General features: G+C 49.1%; 1 protein-coding gene across 2 annotated transcripts in view; it reads right to left on the reverse strand.

Annotated features, from left to right (window-relative positions):
* Positions 1-1224: 1224 nt before the first annotated feature.
* The window catches only part of LOC111833212 (leucine-rich repeat transmembrane neuronal protein 4-like), a 34233-nt gene continuing 11577 nt past the window's right edge, over positions 1225-23880 (reverse strand). The window contains exons 2-3 of one of the 2 annotated variants that reach the window (XM_023791229.2): positions 21193-22790; positions 1225-2733 (exon numbers count right to left, since the gene is read on the reverse strand). In XM_023791229.2, coding sequence (XP_023646997.1) covers positions 2668-2733; positions 21193-22790 — 1664 coding nt within the window. In that variant the 3' untranslated portion in view covers positions 1225-2667. Of the gene's footprint in view, positions 2734-20672; positions 20906-21192; positions 22791-23880 lie in introns of those variants that run through there. The other variant, XM_023791228.2, reaches the window with a different exon arrangement.

Below are 23880 nucleotides of genomic sequence, written 5' to 3' on the forward strand. Positions count from 1 at the left end.
GCAATAGAGACAATAGTCACATTGTGAAGGGATGCAATGTAAAGAAAGATTTAAAAGTAATTTTTGAATAATAAAGATTTCATAATTGAGAAGATTACATCTGTAGAGTAGGGTGGAGGTGGTCTTTGCTAAACATCGGTGATCCATATGATAAAATGAGTTTGTCTGGTGCAGGACTTCAGTCATCATTAGGAATGTGATTCGTCTTTGGACTCTGCATTAGCAGTGAACTGACTTCAGTTACGCGAGGATTCATGATAAAGAGAAAAAGAACATGATACTAATTATTTATTTTTTTGCTCCTGTTTCTGACGTCCCGGGCTGTGCCGCGCAGACACCTTGATCCTGTGCTGGTCTGGGGTCTGATCCAGGATCCGACCCAAACACTCGGCTGAATTGGGCGTCTCCTGGGCTGTGCAGAGAAACGGCGTGTAAGTGCGACATGGACAGTGTACCTGTCACATCAGGACATTTAAAGTTGAGAGGAAACTCCTCATGACTATTATCCCTAAAATACAATTATTATTAGGATTATTAAGGAGCACCTTGAGTTTGCCTGTGTCAGCTCCCAGCCAGGCGGGTGGAGTGCTGCCCTGTATGACAAATCCCCCCACCCCCGGTGACGTATCCATGACAACCCTCCAGAGGGGTGCTGTCTGAAGGTGACGTCCAGATCAGTGTACTCCTGGGATCCTTTTGGGATGTGTTCATGTGGTGACATCGCAAGAGATGACATCACCTCTCCGTGCCCATGTGCACTCTGTGTGGCACACAAACACACACATGCACACACACGATTGTGTTCATATCTTCATGGGGACCATCCATTAATTCCAATGGGGAAGAACCCTAATCTCAACAATGAAGACCTTAACCCCTACCCAGCCCTAACCTTAACCATAGGTAACCAAACAAAAGACTTTTGACATTTTTTGTTGTTTGATTGCAGTCACAATTTTTTTATAAAACTGAGTTTCCCCTTGTGGCGACCCAAAAAAATGGTCCCCACAACATCAAACCAACCGGCTTTATATTATTTTGGGGACATTTTGTCCCCACAATGTAATATTTACATAACCCACACAAACACACATAGATGCTGGAGATTTTTTTTAAGATCCATCCATCCATCCAACCTTCCATGTTCTAACTGCATATCTTGGTCAGGGTTACAGGAAATCAAATCTCTTCACTGTAATAAGAAATGAAAGCACTTCTGATAGCTTTTTAGCCTTTTATAGAAAACACTTTTTTAATGAAAACAAAAAACATGATGCAATGCCTATATCCAGGAAACATATTCACATTTTCCTATGAATGTCACAACATTTTATTTAGAAAACAGGACCTTTTTGGCGAACAAGTCATACTGTTCCTTATAAAATATGAACAGATTTGCAGGGTAAAATGCAGAGAGACCACAGAGTACAAAATTGGGTCCGTGGCGTCACCTGGACACACTCCCGCCCACTTCAGCTTGAGACGTCTGTCCGAATGACCAGAGCCACATTTTCTGTAGGATGACGTGGACCAGAGGCACTGCAGGCTTAATCCCGTAAAATACTCTCTCTCACACTCTGCCTTGGCACCTGGATCTGATCCAACCAGCCAAGCTGCAAGATGCATCTATAGATCAGACGCCAATGGCTTGGTTACCCAAACACAGACACACAGACACATACACATACACACACGCAGGTGATTTGTCAGATGGAAGCCTGGTGAGCACTTATGTGGATAAATGTGGCTTTAATCCCTCCCTGGCCTGGCTGGCCATGGGCTCCAGCTGGGGTCTAACTCCCACAATGCGTCCTGAATGGTGAGTCCCCATATGCACGCTAACAGCTGAATGCCCGGCCTGTTTAATCGAGGGCCACGTCTATCAGCTCTCAGGAGTGAGTCAAAAGTGTGTTTTTGTATATCGATGTCGGTCAAAGAGGGTCAGAATGAAACGCGAAAGGCAGACTGGGCAGCTGGCCTTTCAGAGCCGTGATCCTTTCATGTGGGTCGGGGTGACCTTGAGGCTCAGCCGGCGCCCCCCGATGGGCACAGAGCAGCCTGCTTCCATGCAGCTGTTGCGCCTTCCTGGGAGCGTGCAGTCTGGGTCGTTACCGAGCTACATGACGCGTCCTTTAGGATGTGGCCATGAATGTTTGTGTGCGAGGGCGTCCTGCAGGGACCTCTCTGAGATGGTGCTGCAGGTGACCTCCTGCATGGGTGGCCTCTCCTTCATTCTTCTGCTCCACCCTTGGATTCCTCTCAGGTGCCCCCCCCCCCACTTCCTCACCATAAAGCTGTGGTGCTGGAGATGCTGAAAGACAGAGACCTTTAGCAGATCCTCTGATGCAGTGACCAGTAGCAGGTCAGCCTGTGTTGAGTGACGGGATCATCCTCCAGTGTCGGCAGTGCAACGAGGGGAGTTATGCTGGGCGAATTTTTTAGTTTTATTTATAAAAAAAAAAAAAAAAAAAAAAAACATCTATAGAAGTTTAAACATTATAAATAAAATATTTTGCATTTATGAAGAGAGAGCCTCTGTGAATGAGATTCTGGCTTAGGGTGGGAGAATGTCTCCTACAAGAAGGAGGTTAGGGCCCCTTCTGCCCCAGAGCAGAGAATGCTGGGACTCATAGGCATGTGAGGCGTCACATGACTGTCCAGCGGTCTTCAGCGTATTGTTGGCATTCCACCCGGCCACGCCCCCGGTAACGGTCTGGGACATGTGTATTCATTCTGTGGGACAAGCATTAGGAGAAGGTTAGGACCACAACTTAATTAAAGCTGATTACATATTACTTCTCAGTAATACATATATAGTACTGTATGTCCGCCATGAGAATGATGCAGAGTATATCTAAGTGTGGCTGTCATACGTACATACCAGTCCATCTTCACACACTCACCACACACACTCACCACTGTCTTTCACGGTTGGCACATTTTCCATCTGACTCATTTTAACAGTCATTGTCTTCTTTGTGACCTTGCATGCTTACTCCTTTGTTTCACTAATTAAACCAAATGAGAATCAGCCAGTGAATACTGATGCACATTCCTGCCTCTCAGGTTACCTCTGCTGGTGTTTGACAGGAAGCATGTCTGTTAAAAGATCATTAAACGATGCTGCACAATGTGACCTCGGCAACATTAAGTCTGTTGTTGGTGGGTGTCTGATGGTGTTAGTGTCCTGCTTGGGACACCAAGCCCAAACAGCCCCCCCTCCCCACATCATTTCATTACTGGGTTCCACTTTCATCTGCAGATCTCTATTTCTATGCTCTTTTCATTCAATTTTGCCAAGAATACTGACAACACATAACACAATAGACACCGAAATGCTCAGCGGCATGAATGACAGAGACACTGGCCGCGAAACCAGCATGGACATGACAGGGACATTGACAGCGACACCAGCATGGACATGACAGTGACATGGATGCAGCCGGTGCAGATGCTGTCACATGACAGCACAGCCCACCTGTAGAAGCTCTCACAGCTGCACAGTCTGTAATTAACTGGAGTTTGAGGGGAGCATGCGGCTTTCTGGCCAATTTGACATGCTTTTGAGAGCACTAAGCATCAAGGCTTTCTGTATTCACTGTGTGTTCCTGTTTTTAATTCTGCTGATGAAAAATCTGGGTTATGATTTAATGACTTTCAACAGTCTTGTTCATCCCATAATATGGTGGAAAATCTCTCCACATTTAAAACATATTTGAAATGGGGATTAAATCACTTTTGAGAAAAGAGGGACACACAAAATAATCAGGTCACTGGGATCAGGAGCTACAGCTGCACATTACCTATTGTCCTGTAGAATAAACTATGAACCCCTCCTACCCCCCCGCCACACACACACAAACACTAGCATAGCATAAGGCTTCCTGTACAGTAGCCATGCAAGCTTCCATTGAATCCTTAAAAACTCATTGCTGCCTGCTTAAGGACGTTGTGGCCGTGCAGAGCTGGAAATGTACATATATGATATAAACTCAGGGATGTGCTCTCTGCCCAGTGACTGATGACGTGACTCATCCTGTGATACACACAGGGCTGAAAGAAGAACCTTCAGCACTCCAAATAAAATGCAAAAGCAGCTTCCTGTGTCCTCAGACACGAATCTCAAACAGAGACTGTAGCTCGTGAATGATGCGGCGGGACTATATGTGTGGAGTGGAGAGACCAGGATGACTAACGGTGCAGCTCTGGGTGACAGGACTGTCATCTATTGATTGGTCAGAGTATGGCTGGTGTTGAGGACATGGGTGGATCGAATCCATTTGACCTGTCAATGCAGTCATGCTGGAAAACCAGAACAACCCGGGGAAGCTACTGAAGGAATGCCATCTACATACTTGACTTAACAGCAGCTAATAACAATGATCATAATGATGATAGCGTAGCACGCGAGACAGTGATGCTCAATGATAATCAGCAGGCCACATTCTCATCCTCCATGTAATAGATGCTAACAGTTCTCCGGTGGAAGAGAGGATGCAAATCCTGCAATAATGTCTGCAGTGCCCAGACGCCATTTAATGAGTCCATTCTGTGACGGCTTTTGTCCAGAAGCATGTCATGTGTGACAGAGATGTTTGCCTGTACATTCCCAAAGAAACAAGAGGGAAAAATTGTCACACATGCGTTTGTATTTGTATATTTGTGGGGACCATTTCCATGGGAAAAAAATCTGAAAATGAACCACTGAACCACTATAACCCCATGTGGGCACAAGGCAGGGAACAACTAAGGATGGGGTTCCAACCCATTGCAGGGCTCACACACACCATTCTATGGGTAGTCTGGTAACTCCAATCCACCTTAGCGTGTTTTTAGACAGGGAGGGTACCAGATTATCCAGGGAAAACTCCATGATGACATGGGGAGAACATAAAACTCACATGTGGAGCCATGGCAGAGACTCGAACCCTGGTACCAGAGGTGTGAGGCAACATTGCTAAGCACTGCACCCCTACCCACCCCCATCATCCACAGCCAAACAAAATAGAATAATGGTCTCCACAACGTCAAAATAACAGGTTTTTTTTAATCACATTGTTGGGGACATTTGGTACCCATAATGTAATATAAACCTAATCCACACACACACACACACACGGGGGTTGGGGGGGGCTTTCTTAAAGCCTGTACATGCCGTCTCCTTGAAAGCCCATAAAGCTTGTTAATCCAGTTATAACAATCAGCAGAGAGCTGTTTCCTAGGGAAACGCTCCTTCTTAAAGCAGACCAGAATCTCCCTCGTACTTCTACCTCATGATGCTATGGGCACACATGGTCACAAAAGTTCTGCTGATCTGAGACCACCCTTTTTCTGATTGAGTATTACGTGTGATAATGTAGGACATACAGGGACCCAAAGAGTTCACCTTCAGAGGGTCTGCTGATCTGAGATCAGCCATCTCGGCGTATACCATGGTGCTCTGGCACACTGCTGCTGCGATGCCCTCTGCCTGCCACTTTCCATTCGCCTTTCTCCAGCTCAGCCAATTCGTCCCGATAATCAGCTTAATTAACGAGATAAGATGCAGCAGCTTCCCCAGACTCGCAGGTCTGCCCGTCTCAGAGAACACCTTTTAATGAGTGCCTGACTTACACAAAACACCAGGTGAGGTGATTTAGACTCCCATTAATTACCTTGATAAAGTAATTAAGATGTGAGGCAGCGGAAGGCCCCCACGCTCGGGGCCCCTCAGGGGACATGCCAGTCCTTAGCGAAACCCGAATGACACTGAATCATGGTGACGGGGAAACAATAGCTGCTATATTTTGGAAACACTTCCAGGGTTTTAATTATGTGCGAAGCCCCATACAAAGCCTGACGTGCAACTGTAGAGCGATTCCGGTTCCTGACGAACGGGTCCTACAGCCGAGCACACAGGAAGGAACCCGTGAGACACAGGGAGAACATGCAAGCTGCACACACACACACACACACACACACACACACACACACACACACACACACACACACACATACACACACTCACACTCTCTCTCACACACATACGCACACACACACACACATGTAAGGTAAACATATCCTTATGGGGACCGCTCATTCATTTCAATGGGAAAAATGCTAACCCTAACTATGACAACCTTAACCCCTACCCAGCCCTAACCATAACCATAAGTAACCTAACAAAATACAAGAGTTTTTGCATTTTTAGTTTTTTCATAGCAGTCACCGATTTTTATAAAATAGAGTTTTCCCTTATGGGGACCAGGAAACTGCTATATTTTGGAAACACTTCCAGGATTTTAATTATGTGCGAAGCCCCATACAAAGCCTGACGTGCAACTGTAGAGCGATTCCGGTTCCTGACGAACGGGTCCTACAGCCGAGCACACAGGAAGGAACCCGTGAGACACAGGGAGAACTGGTCCCCATAAGGGAAAAAAATGGATATTTATCACGTTATGGGGACATTATGTCCCCATAAGGATAGGTAAACCCGCTCGCACACACACACACACACACACACACACACATACACGGGCAGGGCTGACTGCAAACCCATGAGCCTGGAGCTTTGAGGCCACCACGCTGCCATCTGACTGAATAATGTTATATTTAGATTGCTGTCAATGGTAACTGGCAATTAACAGTTTTAAGACTAGTAATACAAAGGCTTGGAACATTTTATAAATAATATGTAGACACAATGAGCCAATCTGAATACAGAAGTTGTTCACAGCCATGTAACCAACAGGAGGTCTAGAGGCTGTATCAGGCCAGGCGACTGTATCAGGCCAGGTGACTGTATCAGGCCAGGTGGCTGTATCAGGCCAGGTGACTGTATCAGGCCAGGTGACTGTATCAGGCCAGGTGACTGTATCAGGCCAGGTGGCTGTATCAGGCCAGGTGACTGTATCAGGCCAGGTGGCTGTATCAGTGCAGTTGGCTGTATCAGGCCAGGTGACTGTATCAGGCCAGGTGACTGTATCAGGCCAGGTGACTGTATCAGGCCAGGTGACTGTATCAGGCCAGGTGACTGTATCAGGCCAGGTGACTGTATCAGCGCAGTTGGCTGTATCAGGCCAGGTGACTGTATCAGGCCAGGTGACTGTATCAGGCCAGGTGACTGTATCAGGCCAGGTGACTGTATCAGGCCAGGTGGCTGTATCAGGCCAGGTGACTGTATCAGCGCAGTTGGCTGTATCAGGCCAGGTGACTGTATCAGGCCAGGTGGCTGTATCAGTGCAGTTGGCTGTATCAGGCCAGGTGACTGTATCAGACCAGTTGGCTGTATCAGTGTAGTTGGCTGTATCAGGCCAGGTGACTGTATCAGCGCAGTTGGCTGTATCAGGCCAGGTGACTGTATCAGGCCAGGTGACTGTATCAGGCCAGTTGGCTGTATCAGACCAGTTGGCTGTATCAGTGTAGTTGGCTGTATCAGGCCAGGTGACTGTATCAGGCCAGGTGACTGTATCAGCGCAGTTGGCTGTATCAGGCCAGGTGACTGTATCAGGCCAGTTGGCTGTATCAGTGCAGTTGGCTGTATCAGGCCAGGTGACTGTATCAGGCCAGTTGGCTGTATCAGGCCAGTTGGCTGTATCAGGCCAGGTGACTGTATCAGCGCAGTTGGCTGTATCAGGCCAGTTGGCTGTATCAGGCCAGGTGACTGTATCAGCGCAGTTGGCTGTATCAGGCCAGTTGGCTGTATCAGGCCAGTTGGCTGTATCAGGCCAGTTGGCTGTATCAGTGCAGTTGGCTGTATCAGGCCAGGTGACTGTATCAGGCCAGGTGACTGTATCAGCGCAGTTGGCTGTATCAGGCCAGTTGGCTGTATCAGGCCAGTTGGCTGTATCAGGCCAGTTGGCTGTATCAGGCCAGGTGACTGTATCAGGCCAGTTGGCTGTATCAGGCCAGGTGACTGTATCAGGCCAGTTGGCTGTATCAGGCCAGGTGACTGTATCAGGCCAGTTGGCTGTATCAGGCCAGGTGACTGTATCAGCGCAGTTGGCTGTATCAGGCCAGGTGACTGTATCAGGCCAGGTGACTGTATCAGGCCAGTTGGCTGTATCAGGCCAGTTGGCTGTATCAGGCCAGTTGGCTGTATCAGGCCAGGTGACTGTATCAGGCCAGTTGGCTGTATCAGGCCAGGTGACTGTATCAGGCCAGGTGGCTGTATCAGGCCAGGTGACTGTATCAGGCCAGGTGACTGTATCAGGCCAGTTGGCTGTATCAGGCCAGTTGGCTGTATCAGTGCAGTTGGCTGTATCAGGCCAGGTGACTGTATCAGGCCAGGTGACTGTATCAGGCCAGTTGGCTGTATCAGGCCAGTTGGCTGTATCAGGCCAGTTGGCTGTATCAGGCCAGGTGACTGTATCAGGCCAGGTGACTGTATCAGTGCAGATGGCTGTATCAGGCCAGGTGACTGTATCAGGCCAGTTGGCTGTATCAGGCCAGGTGACTGTATCAGGCCAGGTGGCTGTATCAGGCCAGGTGACTGTATCAGGCCAGGTGACTGTATCAGGCCAGTTGGCTGTATCAGGCCAGTTGGCTGTATCAGTGCAGTTGGCTGTATCAGGCCAGGTGACTGTATCAGGCCAGGTGACTGTATCAGGCCAGTTGGCTGTATCAGGCCAGTTGGCTGTATCAGGCCAGTTGGCTGTATCAGTGCAGTTGGCTGTATCAGGCCAGGTGACTGTATCAGGCCAGGTGACTGTATCAGGCCAGTTGGCTGTATCAGGCCAGGTGACTGTATCAGGCCAGGTGACTGTATCAGGCCAGGTGACTGTATCAGGCCAGGTGACTGTATCAGGCCAGGTGACTGTATCAGGCCAGTTGGCTGTATCAGGCCAGGTGACTGTATCAGGCCAGGTGACTGTATCAGGCCAGGTGACTGTATCAGGCCAGTTGGCTGTATCAGGCCAGGTGACTGTATCAGGCCAGGCGACTGTATCAGGCCAGGCGACTGTATCAGGCCAGGTGACTGTATCAGTGCAGTTGGCTGTATCAGGCCAGGTGACTGTATCAGGCCAGGTGACTGTATCAGGCCAGGTGACTGTATCAGGCCAGTTGGCTGTATCAGGCCAGGTGACTGTATCAGGCCAGGTGACTGTATCAGGCCAGGTGGCTGTATCAGGCCAGGTGACTGTATCAGGCCAGTTGGCTGTATCAGGCCAGGTGACTGTATCAGTGCAGTTGGCTGTATCAGGCCAGGTGACTGTATCAGCGCAGTTGGCTGTATCAGGCCAGTTGGCTGTATCAGGCCAGGTGACTGTATCAGGCCAGGTGACTGTATCAGTGCAGTTGGCTGTATCAGGCCAGGTGACTGTATCAGTGCAGTTGGCTGTATCAGGCCAGGTGACTGTATCAGGCCAGGTGACTGTATCAGGCCAGGTGGCTGTATCAGGCCAGGTGACTGTATCAGGCCAGTTGGCTGTATCAGTGCAGTTGGCTGTATCAGGCCAGGTGACTGTATCAGGCCAGTTGGCTGTATCAGGCCAGTTGGCTGTATCAGTGCAGTTGGCTGTATCAGGCCAGGTGACTGTATCAGGCCAGGTGACTGTATCAGGCCAGTTGGCTGTATCAGGCCAGGTGACTGTATCAGGCCAGGTGACTGTATCAGGCCAGGTGACTGTATCAGGCCAGGTGACTGTATCAGGCCAGGTGGCTGTATCAGGCCAGGTGACTGTATCAGGCCAGGTGACTGTATCAGGCCAGTTGGCTGTATCAGGCCAGTTGGCTGTATCAGGCCAGGTGACTGTATCAGGCCAGGTGACTGTATCAGGCCAGGTGACTGTATCAGGCCAGGTGGCTGTATCAGGCCAGGTGACTGTATCAGGCCAGGTGACTGTATCAGGCCAGGTGACTGTATCAGGCCAGGTGGCTGTATCAGGCCAGGTGACTGTATCAGCTCAGTTGGCTGTATCAGGCCAGGTGACTGTATCAGGCCAGTTGGCTGTATCAGGCCAGTTGGCTGTATCAGGCCAGGCGACTGTATCAGGCCAGGTGACTGTATCAGCGCAGTTGGCTGTATCAGTGCAGTTGGCTGTATCAGGCCAGGTGACTGTATCAGGCCAGGTGACTGTATCAGGCCAGTTGGCTGTATCAGGCCAGTTGGCTGTATCAGGCCAGGTGACTGTATCAGGCCAGGTGACTGTATCAGGCCAGGTGACTGTATCAGGCCAGTTGGCTGTATCAGGCCAGTTGGCTGTATCAGGCCAGGTGACTGTATCAGGCCAGGTGACTGTATCAGGCCAGTTGGCTGTATCAGGCCAGTTGGCTGTATCAGGCCAGGTGACTGTATCAGGCCAGTTGGCTGTATCAGGCCAGGTGACTGTATCGGCGCAGTTGGCTGTATCAGGCCAGGTGACTGTATCAGGCCAGGTGACTGTATCAGGCCAGGTGACTGTATCAGGCCAGGTGACTATCAGCGCAGTTGGCTGTATCAGGCCAGGTGACTGTATCAGGCCAGGTGACTGTATCAGGCCAGGTGACTGTATCAGCGCAGTTGGCTGTATCAGGCCAGGTGGCTGTATCAGCGCAGTTGGCTGTATCAGGCCAGGTGGCTGTATCAGGCCAGTTGGCTGTATCAGCGCAGTTGGCTGTATCAGGCCAGGTGGCTGTATCAGGCCAGTTGGCTGTATCAGCGCAGTTGGCTGTATCAGTGCAGTTGGCTGTATCAGGCCAGGTGACTGTATCAGGCCAGGTGACTGTATCAGGCCAGGTGACTGTATCAGCGCAGTTGGCTGTATCAGGCCAGGTGACTGTATCAGGCCAGGTGACTGTATCAGGCCAGGTGACTGTATCAGCGCAGTTGGCTGTATCAGGCCAGGTGGCTGTATCAGGCCAGTTGGCTGTATCAGGCCAGGTGGCTGTATCAGGCCAGTTGGCTGTATCAGGCCAGGTGACTGTATCAGGCCAGTTGGCTGTATCAGGCCAGGTGACTGTATCAGGCCAGGTGACTGTATCAGGCCAGGTGACTGTATCAGGCCAGTTGGCTGTATCAGGCCAGGTGACTGTATCAGGCCAGGTGACTGTATCAGGCCAGTTGGCTGTATCAGGCCAGGTGACTGTATCAGGCCAGGTGACTGTATCAGCGCAGTTGGCTGTATCAGGCCAGGTGACTGTATCAGCGCAGTTGGCTGTATCAGGCCAGGTGGCTGTATCAGGCCAGTTGGCTGCATCAGGCCAGGTGGCTGTATCAGGCCAGGTGACTGTATCAGGCCAGGTGACTGTATCAGGCCAGTTGGCTGTATCAGGCCAGGTGACTGTATCAGGCCAGGTGACTGTATCAGGCCAGGTGACTGTATCAGGCCAGGTGACTGTATCAGGCCAGGTGACTGTATCAGGCCAGTTGGCTGTATCAGGCCAGGTGGCTGTATCAGGCCAGGTGGCTGTATCAGGCCAGTTGGCTGTATCAGGCCAGGTGACTGTATCAGGCCAGGTGGCTGTATCAGGCCAGGTGACTGTATCAGGCCAGGTGACTGTATCAGGCCAGGTGACTGTATCAGGCCAGTTGGCTGCATCAGGCCAGGTGACTGTATCAGGCCAGGTGACTGTATCAGGCCAGGTGACTGTATCAGGCCAGTTGGCTGCATCAGGCCAGTTGGCTGCATCAGGCCAGGTGACTGTATCAGGCCAGGTGGCTGTATCAGGCCAGGTGGCTGTATCAGGCCAGGTGGCTGTATCAGGCCAGGTGACTGTATCAGGCCAGGTGACTGTATCAGGCCAGGTGACTGTATCAGGCCAGGTGACTGTATCAGGCCAGTTGGCTGTATCAGGCCAGGTGACTGTATCAGGCCAGGTGACTGTATCAGGCCAGGTGACTGTATCAGGCCAGGTGACTGTATCAGGCCAGGTGACTGTATCAGGCCAGTTGGCTGTATCAGGCCAGGTGACTGTATCAGGCCAGGTGGCTGTATCAGGCCAGTTGGCTGCATCAGGCCAGGTGACTGTATCAGGCCAGGTGACTGTATCGGCGCAGTTGGCTGTATCAGGCCAGGTGACTGTATCAGGCCAGGTGACTGTATCAGGCCAGGTGACTGTATCGGCGCAGTTGGCTGTATCAGGCCAGGTGACTGTATCGGCGCAGTTGGCTGTATCAGGCCAGGTGGCTGTATCAGGCCAGGTGGCTGTATCAGGCCAGGTGACTGTATCAGCGCAGTTGGCTGTATCAGGCCAGGTGGCTGTATCAGGCCAGGTGACTGTATCAGGCCAGGTGGCTGTATCAGGCCAGGTGACTGTATCAGGCCAGGTGACTGTATCAGCTCAGTTGGCTGTATCAGGCCAGGTGACTGTATCAGGCCAGGTGACTGTATCAGGCCAGTTGGCTGTATCAGGCCAGGTGACTGTATCAGGCCAGGTGACTGTATCAGGCCAGGTGGCTGTATCAGGCCAGGTGACTGTATCAGCTCAGTTGGCTGTATCAGGCCAGGTGACTGTATCAGGCCAGGTGACTGTATCAGGCCAGGTGACTGTATCAGGCCAGGTGGCTGTATCAGGCCAGTTGGCTGTATCAGGCCAGGTGACTGTATCAGGCCAGGTGGCTGTATCAGGCCAGGTGGCTGTATCAGGCCAGTTGGCTGTATCAGGCCAGGTGACTGTATCAGGCCAGGTGGCTGTATCAGGCCAGGTGGCTGTATCAGGCCAGGTGACTGTATCAGGCCAGGTGACTGTATCAGCTCAGTTGGCTGTATCAGGCCAGGTGACTGTATCAGGCCAGGTGGCTGTATCAGGCCAGGTGACTGTATCAGGCCAGGTGACTGTATCAGGCCAGTTGGCTGTATCAGGCCAGGTGACTGTATCAGGCCAGGTGACTGTATCAGGCCAGGTGGCTGTATCAGGCCAGGTGACTGTATCAGCTCAGTTGGCTGTATCAGGCCAGGTGACTGTATCAGGCCAGGTGACTGTATCAGGCCAGGTGACTGTATCAGGCCAGGTGGCTGTATCAGGCCAGTTGGCTGTATCAGGCCAGGTGACTGTATCAGGCCAGGTGGCTGTATCAGGCCAGGTGGCTGTATCAGGCCAGGTGGCTGTATCAGGCCAGTTGGCTGTATCAGGCCAGGTGACTGTATCAGGCCAGGTGACTGTATCAGGCCAGGTGGCTGTATCAGGCCAGGTGACTGTATCAGGCCAGGTGACTGTATCAGGCCAGGTGGCTGTATCAGGCCAGGTGGCTGTATCAGGCCAGTTGGCTGTATCAGGCCAGATGGCTGTATCAATCCTGGTAGCTGTATTGAACCAAGCAGCTATATTGGGTCTGGTGGTCTTATTGGGCCAGGTAGCTACATTCCTAGGCCCGATGTCCCATTTTAAACATGTAACGGTCATGGTTGTGTGTCTGGTGATGCCTGTGTTCCCCGCAGTGTCATTTCTCAGTGTTTCTGAGGGTCTGCACTGTTTCAGGCTCTTTACATTGCTGTAAGTAACCCATGCAATAGGAGCACTGCCTCTGTTAAAAGGGGCCACATACATAAAGTAAACCAAGTACAGTGACGTATAATCAGATATCTGGCAGTTATGTGAGGTTTGGTATTTTATTTGTTCAGCTTAGTGTCATTGGCCATGATGGACATAGCACTGCGATAAAAATCCAACACACTCAGAGTACCAGCTCTGGCCAGCGGCCCAATTACATGGATGGTGACAAGCAAGCACCATTGAGTGGGATTGGCGTGCAGCTGTGTGCCGAAGCAGCCAAATTGGCGGTCCCGGTGTTTCACTCTGCAATCCTAGATCTCAGTAAAGCGGTGATGAGATGCAGACACAACAGAGTACTGCAGTGCAGCTCATTACAGTAATGCTGACAGTGCTAAATGCTACTCTGGCAGTGTTTAACCAAACAGCGCCCTCACTCAGCATGGAGCACAAGCCATTAGACACATGCTAACAGACAGCCTTAACTCCTGGCTGTTCTCTGTGACATTAGCCATATGCTAACAGACTGCCCTGACTTCTGGCTATTCTCTATGACATTAGCTACATGCTAATAGACTGCGTTTACTACTAGCTGTTCTCAGTGTCATTAGCCACATGCTAACAAAATGCCCTGACTCCTGGCTGTTCTCTGTGACATTAGCCACATGCTATCAGACTGCCCTGACTCCTGGATTATCTGTACAACATTAGCTGCATGTTAACAGACTGCTGTAACTCATGGCTGTTCCACATTAGCTACATACAAACAGGGTGCCCAGACTCCTAGCGGTTCTCAGTGTCATTAGCCATATGCTAACAGAACGCCCTGACTCCTGGCTGTTCGCTATAACATTAGCTTCATACTAACAGACTGTCCTGACTCCTGGCTGTTCGCTATAACATTAGCTTCATAGTAACAGACTGCCCTGACTCCTGGCTGTTCTCTATAACATTAGCTTCATACTAACAGACTGCCCTGACACCTGGCTGTTCGCTATAACATTAGCTTCATACTAACAGACTGCCCTGACTCCTGGCTGTTCGCTATAACATTAGCTTCATACTAACAGACTGTCCTGACTCCTGGCTGTTCGCTATAACATTAGCTTTATACTAACAGACTGTTCTGACTCCTGGCTGTTCGCTATAACATTAGCTTCATACTAACAGACTGCCCTGACTCCTGGCTGTTCGCTATAACATTAGCTGCATGCTAACAGACTGCCCTGACTCCTGGCTGTTCTCTATGACATTAGCTTCATACTAACAGACTGCCCTGACTCCTGGCTGTTCTCTATAACATTAGCTGCATGCTAACAGACTGCCCTGACTCCTGGCTGTTCTCTATGACATTAGCTGCATGCTAACAGAAAACTCCTGTCAGGCAGGCCTACCTTTTAAACTTGCCGTTAAATGTATACTTGACACTACTCTAACTTCCCCCATCTCTACTTGTCACCATCCATTGTCATTAAGTTAATTAAGCATTTCTTGCATTTCAAAGTGGGTTGTTTGTTAAAAACCAGGAGAGTGCCTTTTCTGTTCTGCAAAGGAGATGTGACGGTCCCATTTCAGTAACGATCATACTGTTAGTGGTGCACTGATGTGGACGTTTTGATCGATACAGATAATTGATATATTTTTGTCTAACATTGTGGATACTGATACCGATTAGCAGAATGACATTACATCGATTTTTTTTTTAATTCCGTGGGTATAGAAAATGGATGGATGGAAAACAAAAGATTGATCTGTGGATGAGATTTAATAATGGATTATAAACACTTCACCACCTGGAACTTTGACGCATCTCCTAAGTGCTGAATGAGCTGATGAAATCGCTCCAGTGCCATCACCATTTCGTCTTTCGCTCTGCTTCTGCTAACTTTCAATATTTTATAGTTTAAATATCGGATTTTTAACAAATATCAGCCTATCAACCAATATGTTAACCAATATATTGTGCATCTTTACCTAATGTTTGTTCCATGTTCATAAAGACAATATATAACAGGGCTGTGGAGTCGGAGTCGGAGTCGAGGAGTCGGAGTCAGAGACAATTTTGGGTACCTGGAGTCGGAGTCGGAGTCGGCAAAAAGTTAACCGACTCCGACTCCTACTAAATTTAAATGGGAATTAAAAAAGTAAGTTGAAATGTCCCAATTCACAAACAGTCATAATGAACTACTTCTCTGCTGTAAGAATAAAGCCCAATGCATGCAGTGCATAATGTTACCACAAAACGAACATGTCAAGTAACCATGAAGCATGCTTTTCATTGACTGTATGCGTCACTATATGGGATGTAATGCACAGGTAAGGTGCGGCACTGCTTTCCATTGTGTCATGTTCCACTGTTACAGGGAACTGTGAACCTAGCCTAAAGCCCCCCATACATTTACAGATGCACTGCCGATTTTTCGGCCGTTCAACGAGTCATCACGCGTCAAACGCCTGAAAAATCATCTGGTGTGTTCTCAGCTCCGTCGGCTCCCCTTCGCTATGCGCTACCCTTGAAACCTTGTTTTCATTGTGTTTGTCTTTAATCTGGCATTATAGTAGAGTGTTGGCTTCCTAGCCAGTAGTTCTGTGGTGAAATGACATGTATGTTGCCTTCCTTTCCTTCAATGGATGTAGAAAATACATTAGCATAGTATATACATACAGAGGAGTCGGAGTCGGGGAGTCGGAGTCGGAGTCGGAAGATTTAGAAACTGAGGAGTCGGAGTCGGAGCATTTATCTACCGACTCCACAGCCCTGATATACAATTCATTAATAATAGTAATAATAATAATAAGTATTATTATTATTGTTGTTGTTGTTGATGTTGTTATTATTATTGTCATGATCTGTCTAGACTACACCTGCCATGTTCCTGTTTGGCAAGCAGGGGTCTCTCTTGATCATCCCATTTCCTCCCCTCTAGCTTCAAATCACTCACACCTGCCCCTCATCTGGTTCTCATTGCCCTTGTATATAGCTTCCCGCCAGTGTGCCGATCCCTAGTTCGATCATTGTAGATAGTGCTGGTGCTGCAGCTGCATGTTTGCTCCCGTTAGTGTTTGGTTCTTGTTCCCGTTCTCCTGTTGCCCTGAACCTTGTCCCCATGTTAGGTTAGCCCAGGACTCTATGTCGTTTGGTTCTGTAATAGGACCCCTTTAGTTCATCATATAGCTGCATGTGGATTGTCACTCTTTCCCTGCTGACCATTGTGACAAGAATAATAAAGAGAGAAATATATTGCTCAAGAATCATGACAGAAAATCACAATCTCTATTCTGAATGAAAAAAATAAATTGTGATTCATATTCCACACAGAATCGTGCAGCCCTGATTTGCAGATTTTCTAATAGTGAGTTATCATTAGAGAGTCGTAGTTGTCTGGAGTCATTCAGTTGTAGGGCTTGTTAAAAGGCAGCACACTGTCTGGGATTGAAGCATTGGCCAATCACTTACATCACATCAGGCCCGTTGCCTGTCGGCCAGTTGGCCCCAGTGCCTGGAGCACACAGAGTCTCTAAACTTCATTTAAAGTCTGCTAGGTGTTTGAAGCCCACAGTATTACCTAACAAGAGAGAAAGGCAAACAAACAGCTGAAGACAGCGAGCCCATAGAGACTTGACTCTCCCGCGTGAGTAGAAAAGGCTACACAGCGAGTCAGGGGGAGGCGCAGGGACGCCGTGGGGAACGGGGGCGTTAAGGACTTTCTTTGAACATCTGTCAGCAACAGAGCATTGCTTCTTATGGAGTGGCTAATATGCTAATTAAAAATGCTAATGCAGCTTTAAAAATGATCTTTAATGTATTCCAAAATGTACGTAACTGAGTATCAAAATACATTAATGACATATTTTAGCAGGGATCGGGCCAGAATGAGCATGTCAGAGCTCTGAACAAACGCCACGTCACGATTCAGCATTGGTCTGGTAGCGATCGGGAGCTGGCTGCAGTGTCGCTGGACTCTGCCAGAGCTTCCATCCCTCTGCCATGGTCATGTCACTCCTTGGTGTCTGCTCCAGCTCTGCTTAAAATAATCACTCTCGCTCACTCACTCACATGCTTGCTTGCCTCGGGGGCCATGAGATAAGGGCACCACAAGTTTGGCATTTCCGTGGAAACCAACGAAAGGGCAGAGGGTCCGGATGCTGGAGGCTGTGGATTCCAGCCCTGTCGTCAGCTTTCTTACCTACTGAAGTTCTACACCCAGCCGGTCCATGTTAATCTGATTGTTGTTAATTACAGTACATGATGTTTAATGAACTTGCTGGTAACAGCGCCACCTGCTGGTGCTTCACGCATCACTTCACCAAGGTGGGGGGCAGCTTCTGAAAGCTAGCCATCCGAACTCTTAGTGGACCTGCTGATCAGGCTGGTTGACCACAAGGTATCTAAGGTCCTGGAATCACATTAAAAATGTACACTTCCCTTTGGCTGGCCGGCTGGCGTTACACGCAGATTTACATATAAACACAGAGGAGCAGTTCAGGTTAAATGCTCCTATAGCAGGACCCTTCTCAGGTCTGTGTCTTTGTCATATTGTCATGGTTATCATTACTTCCCAGCTCTTTCCTCAATACTTGGCTTGCTTATGCCTCCTGAGTAATTCTCATCTAATTTCTCTGTGTCATAATCAAAATATCAGCCCATGTCTGATTAAAACCATGATACTGTACTACCTGGTGCACAGAAGGGCACTGTTCTAGCTGAGACTTCCCCACACTGCCTCCTTGTGGCCAAGAGATGTTAGTGAAGCAAAGAGCCATCAAGAGGGCACAATTACTCAGCAGCTCGCAGAGCCCCTGTATGACTGTACTGCTTATGAATAAACGGTGATGCCTATCTCATTGTTCTCTATTTAAGGAGTAGGAGGGCAAACTTTGCAAGAAACACCGACCAAGTGGAAAATGAGTAGCCTAAGTGCTGACAGCTTTCACATTTAACTGCAGGACCAGCCATGCAGGTAGCAAGACGAGCCCAACTTCAGGATGGTTACCAACAGTTACTGTGAATTTATTTGTTGAAATGCATTTATAATTCTGCCTTTGAGGTTATTTACCCCTTAAAGCTGCAGCTGCAGCCCTCCCCCCATCATGGCTCAGCCCAACATCAACCCTACAGCAACCCAACATCAACCCGACTGCAACCCAACATCAACCCTACAGCAACCCAACATTAACCTTACAGCAACCCAAAATCAACCCTACAGCAACCCAACATCAACCCTACAGAAACCCAAGATCAACCCTGCAGCAACCCAACATCAACCCTACAGCAACCCAACATCAACCCAACATCACCCCAACAGCAACCCAATATCAAACTGACTGCAGCCCAACATCAACTCTACATCAACCCTACTGAAACCCAACATTAACCCTAAGACAATCCAGCATCAACCCTAAAACAACCCATCATCATCCCTACATGCCAGTCTTGTATGGTTTATACGGTCCTCAGCAGAGTTGAACGTCCCTCACACATGCAATCCCCCTGACTTTCTCATCTTTAAAGGGCTGTTATGAAGACTGTGTGTAATGGCTTCTCATCAAATGTGGCAGAGCTGAGATTCAACACGGCTGGCAAGAGAGCCTCTGAGGAATGGGAGGGGTGCTCTTCCTCTTACTGCTGATTGGGTCATGTGTGCACCTGGCGGACTTCCTGTCTATCAGTGCCCGGCTTCTAGATCAAGCCACCGTAGGACCCCTGATGAGACGTCGCCAAGCTGCTCTCCCTCAGGCTTCTGCAGAGACACCAAGCTCCATGTGTTCCCGGCCCCTGAGGCGAGCGAGCATGCGAGCGAGAGAGAGCTGGTATTTTAGGCAGGGCTAGAGCAGGATCCCTGACAGCGGGCAGACGTACGGCCCTCAGGCCACGTCAGGAAATCGTCACTGGGAGACAAGTCATTTTAATGAATGGCTTTAAGGATAAACGCCGTTTAACTAATTGACCCAAATCCAACTTTTTAGAATAAGTAAAAAATAATAATAAAGTAATCAAAAAACTGCAGAGTCGATGTGAATTTTCCATTATGGCGGCGGTCCACGCTTCCTGACCGGCATGCGGTGCATGACCGAAATGTATAATAGTGTCTGGTATCTCAGAGGCAGCACTCTCATTCTGGGCTGAATTAATCAACAACAAGTGCATCTTGGGCAGTCTCAGCATGCACACTCATATTCTATTTAATCAGTCAATACGCTGCCCATTTCATTAGTTCTTATGCTTTGTTCCTTCCTTATTCCATTAACTCATCAAGCTTCCGGGCTTTTCCGCATCACTTCCAGCAATTCAGGGGGAACATTGAAACATAATCCTATCCTGAAACCTTCATAGGTGTCAGATCCTGCATGTACCATTTCTGTCTTGGTTTCAAGTAATGATTCACCAGGAAAAGTGTTAAAGAACGAACGTTTACAACATAATTGTTCCCCAGATTTACTCTCAGGCAGACAGTTCCTGCCAGGCAATAAAATCTATCTCCGTAGTTCTCTGAATGCTCTCTGAAATGTCTCCATCGTGTGCCAGTATCAGGTGCTGTCAAAGGCTACAAATTTAGATTTTAGGGTGGCAGGTTGTGGGGGTTCTGCCACCTGGGGGCAGTACAGTGCAATGAGACAACAGGGACCAAAATGATGGCGTGAAAAAAAAAACATAAAATGTATACATGAAACAGGATCTAAAGCCCTTCTTATAAAGCACACATACCAAACTAAACAAACACTCAAAAAACTTAGGTCAGCTGGGTGTCATTAACTGAAGCTGACAGGTACAGGACTAGGATGAAGAGAAGTGTCTTTTGGTGGGCAGTCAAGTCTTATAAGATCCTTCGCTTATTTAATTGGAATATAAAAAACATAAATCATGACACATCAACCCAAATTAACCATCTAAATGAATAAATGTGACTGTAAATGCTCAGTTTCCTTCTCTCAGCAGTTATGTTTTGTCTTTATCTGATGTAGATTCATTCTAAAAGACCCTTTCAGAACCAGTCAAACTGTTTTTTCAAGCTTTAATATAAGACATCTTCTATTACACACAAAAGATTAATGTAAAATACAAAATCCACACATCTGAAAGGTCTGTACATTTCTTTGAATCCCTCCTATGCTCTGTGTGTGTGTGTGTGTGTGTGTGTGAGTGTGAGTATTTGTGTGTGTGTGTGTGTGTGGATGCCAGTCCACCACAGGACAGGGGACGGGATGGCACTCTGTCACAGGGCACAGGGCAAGGGAAAAATTGGACAGGATGCCAGTCCATCAGATAAAGATCCCTTTATTATTAATGCATAATACAGTGAAATTTCAGCACAGGGCACATACACGCTTACACTCACTCAATGTGGGAGATTCCCTTGGGAAACCCTTGTGACATGGGGTCAACATACAAACTTCACACACACTTTGTGCGGGTGGGTTTTCACTTCCCAAACCTGAGGGCACCATGTACCGGACTGTCAGTTCCATCGCCATATACTGGCAGACTGTAACACACTCCTGCTCCCAGCACCTCCTGCCAAAAACACCATCCCTGCCATTCTGATTTGTGAATGCAGTGTGGATGCAGCTCATTTCTGAGTGTGCCTGAGCGCTGTGCAGTAACCAGCAGAGTAATAACCATATCTAAGATACTATTCTGGGATTCTGCGAGCAATGACACTTGTCGTACTAAGTGCTCAGGTCAAGCCCTGCAAAGGTTTATGGGAAATAACCAATGGTGCCTCATCACTTTTCCTTATATCACATTCGTAATGAGCCAATGACCTTTGGCTTCAGCAGCTGAAAAGTGTCCTTTCTTACCTCACATTCCCTGGACCCGGAGATGGTGCACGTACAGGCCGCGGCCCCGTTAACAAGCACATCTAAGGCCTCGGGGTGCGAGGGGTCGTAGGTCATGTAGTATTCCTGGAGCTGGGAGCCGAGGTCCTGTTCTGGCTCACGGGCCTTTTTCCGCCGCTTGTGACCCAGTGGGTGCTGCTGCAGTTGTCTTGAGGGTCTGGGATAGCGCTTCCACGTCACATAGATGACGAGCAGGATGAAGCACACGGATAGGAAGAGGGCCACACCTCCCACTACCACCTTGTGCAGGGACAGGTGCTCCAGCTGGGGAATGGCTGTGAAGGAGCGGCCGTCTGTGGATGCTGGCGTCCCGGCTGCCGGTTTCCTGGGACCTCCCTCAACCGGGCCGGGAAGTGTGACATGGGGTAGCAGCCAGGGTCTAAGGGATGGGGATGGGGCCCAGGCAATGGGAGGGGGAGGTGCAGCACTTGTATCGAGTTCGTCTAGCGAGTACGTTGGCGAAGGAAAAGTCGTCTCTTCTGTAGGACCCTCTTCGCATTCCGTGAAGTTCCTCATGGCCTCCATGACCTTTTCTCCCTGGAGAAACTTGGGGCTGCTGCATATCATCGTTGTGTCCTTAGTACCCCTGAAGTTCCGCAGCCAGGCCACTAGGGGACAAAGGCCAGGACCACAGTCCCAGACGTTGCCAGCCAGGTTTATGGCAGTCAGGGAGATCCAGGCATCCACGGTGTCACGGGACACGTTGCTGAGCTTGTTAGATTCCAAATTGAGAATCTGCAGGTTGGGCAGGCACTGAAAAACAGCCGGATCCAGAGTCTGGATCTCATTCCCTGAAAGGTCCAGCTTCTGCAGAGTGTGCCAGGTCCAGGGTAAGCCTTGACTAACGACACGAATGCGGTTCCACTGCAGGTAGAGCGCCCGCAGGTTGAGAAGCCGTGGAAAGAGGAAAAAGTTGATCCTGGAGAATTGGTTGTGCTCCAGATGCAGCTCGGCCAGCTTGAGAAGCCCCAGGAAGGTAGTGCGTGTGAGGCTGCGAATACGGTTGTAGCCCAGGTCCAAGAACTCCAGACTACGGCACTCCAGGAATGCGCGGATGGGGATACCTGTGAGGCTGTTGGAGCGCAGGTGCAGGATCTGTAACTTGCGTAGCCCCTGGAACTGGCCTGGCTGCAGCTCCTGCAGCTTGTTGTAGGACAGATCCAGGTTGCGCAGGTTGGGCACGGCCTGGAAGGTGTCGTTGTGCAGCTGCGCGATCTTGTTGGAGCTCAGGATGAGTTCCTTGAGGCGCCGCACGCCCTGGAAGGCGCGGCCGTCCACAATTTCGATTTCATTATGGTCCAAGTAGAGCCAGAGGAGCTGGTTGAGATGGGAAAACTGGAAAGGTTGGAGGGTTATCATTTTGTTGTAACGCAGCGACAGGCCCTGGCAGCCAACTGAGATGTTCTCTGGCATGTCCAGAAGTGCTGCAGATTCGCAGTAGACGATTTTCCCCTCACAGCGGCAGGCTAGCGGGCAAGCCTTCTCTCCCTGGCCCAGGAGAACAAGTGTGGTGGTTTGGAGAAGGAAGTACAGGAGGCTCCAGCCCCCAGGCAACGACCCTGTAATAAGAAGAAAAGAGACTGTAAATGTATAGTTGCAGGTGAAATCAGCAAAACAATGTGTACCTCACATTCCCAGCAATGTATTAAACTGACTCAAATTCCTGGTGCTGTATTAAACTGACTCATGTTCCTGTGGTGAATTACATAGACGTTTCTAGTGGTGTATTGAAATGACTCATGTTCCTGGTCGTGTCTTCAACTGACTAACATTCCTGGTGTTGTGTTAAACTCACTCATTTTCCTGGTGGTGCATTACACTGATGTTTGCTCCCCGGTGGTGCATTACACTGATTCACGTTCCTGGTGATGTATTGCCTCATTTGAAGTGTTTTGCTGCATAATAGGTATTTTCAGGTCATTTTATTTGTTGGGGAGTTGCCAGTAGATGTAGAGAATGATTAGCAAAGGTCCCACAGAATGGAATGAGCATTTTTGCTCTAGGTGCTGTCTGTTCGCATTCCTCTCTTGAAAATCTAAATTGATGGACCATGTTTCCTCTGCGGGACACCTTCATCCCAACATTTTCAAAATTTCATTATCCTCCTCCTTTATTAACACGTGTTTTTTTCCCTATTATGGGAAAAACACAATGCAGACTTATCAGCGGCCTCAGTCAGATATTGTGAGCGAAATGGAGAAATGGTGCGTAGGTGTCTAAATTTAAGAGGTGTAATTTAATGGTGAGATTTTGTCTGGGTCCAATTGAGCAAGCCGGTGTTGGCCCCTGCTACGGGCCCCTGCTGCGGGCCCCTGTTGCAGGCCCCTGTTGCAGGCCTGCGTACGGCTGTGTCAGGATGAAATGGGAATCAATTGGAGGTTTCAGCAAGGATCACTGACTTAATTTCACCCTGCCATTATCAATTATCAGCAGCACAATGAGCACAAAGACCTGCATTCAAAGACAAGCAGACGGTCGCAGTCTGGCTACAGCGTGAGGGTCCCTATGTGTGTGCACACCCCCACATACGAAGGAGACTGACGCCGGCCTGCACACCCCCTCATACGAAGGAGGCTGACGCCGGCCTGCACACCCCCACATACGAAGGAGGCTGACGCCGGCCTGCACACCCCCTCATACGAAGGAGGC

Source organism: Paramormyrops kingsleyae, chromosome 7 (genome assembly GCF_048594095.1).
Source record: "Paramormyrops kingsleyae isolate MSU_618 chromosome 7, PKINGS_0.4, whole genome shotgun sequence".
In the NCBI taxonomy this organism is placed as follows: Eukaryota; Metazoa; Chordata; class Actinopteri; order Osteoglossiformes; family Mormyridae; genus Paramormyrops; species Paramormyrops kingsleyae.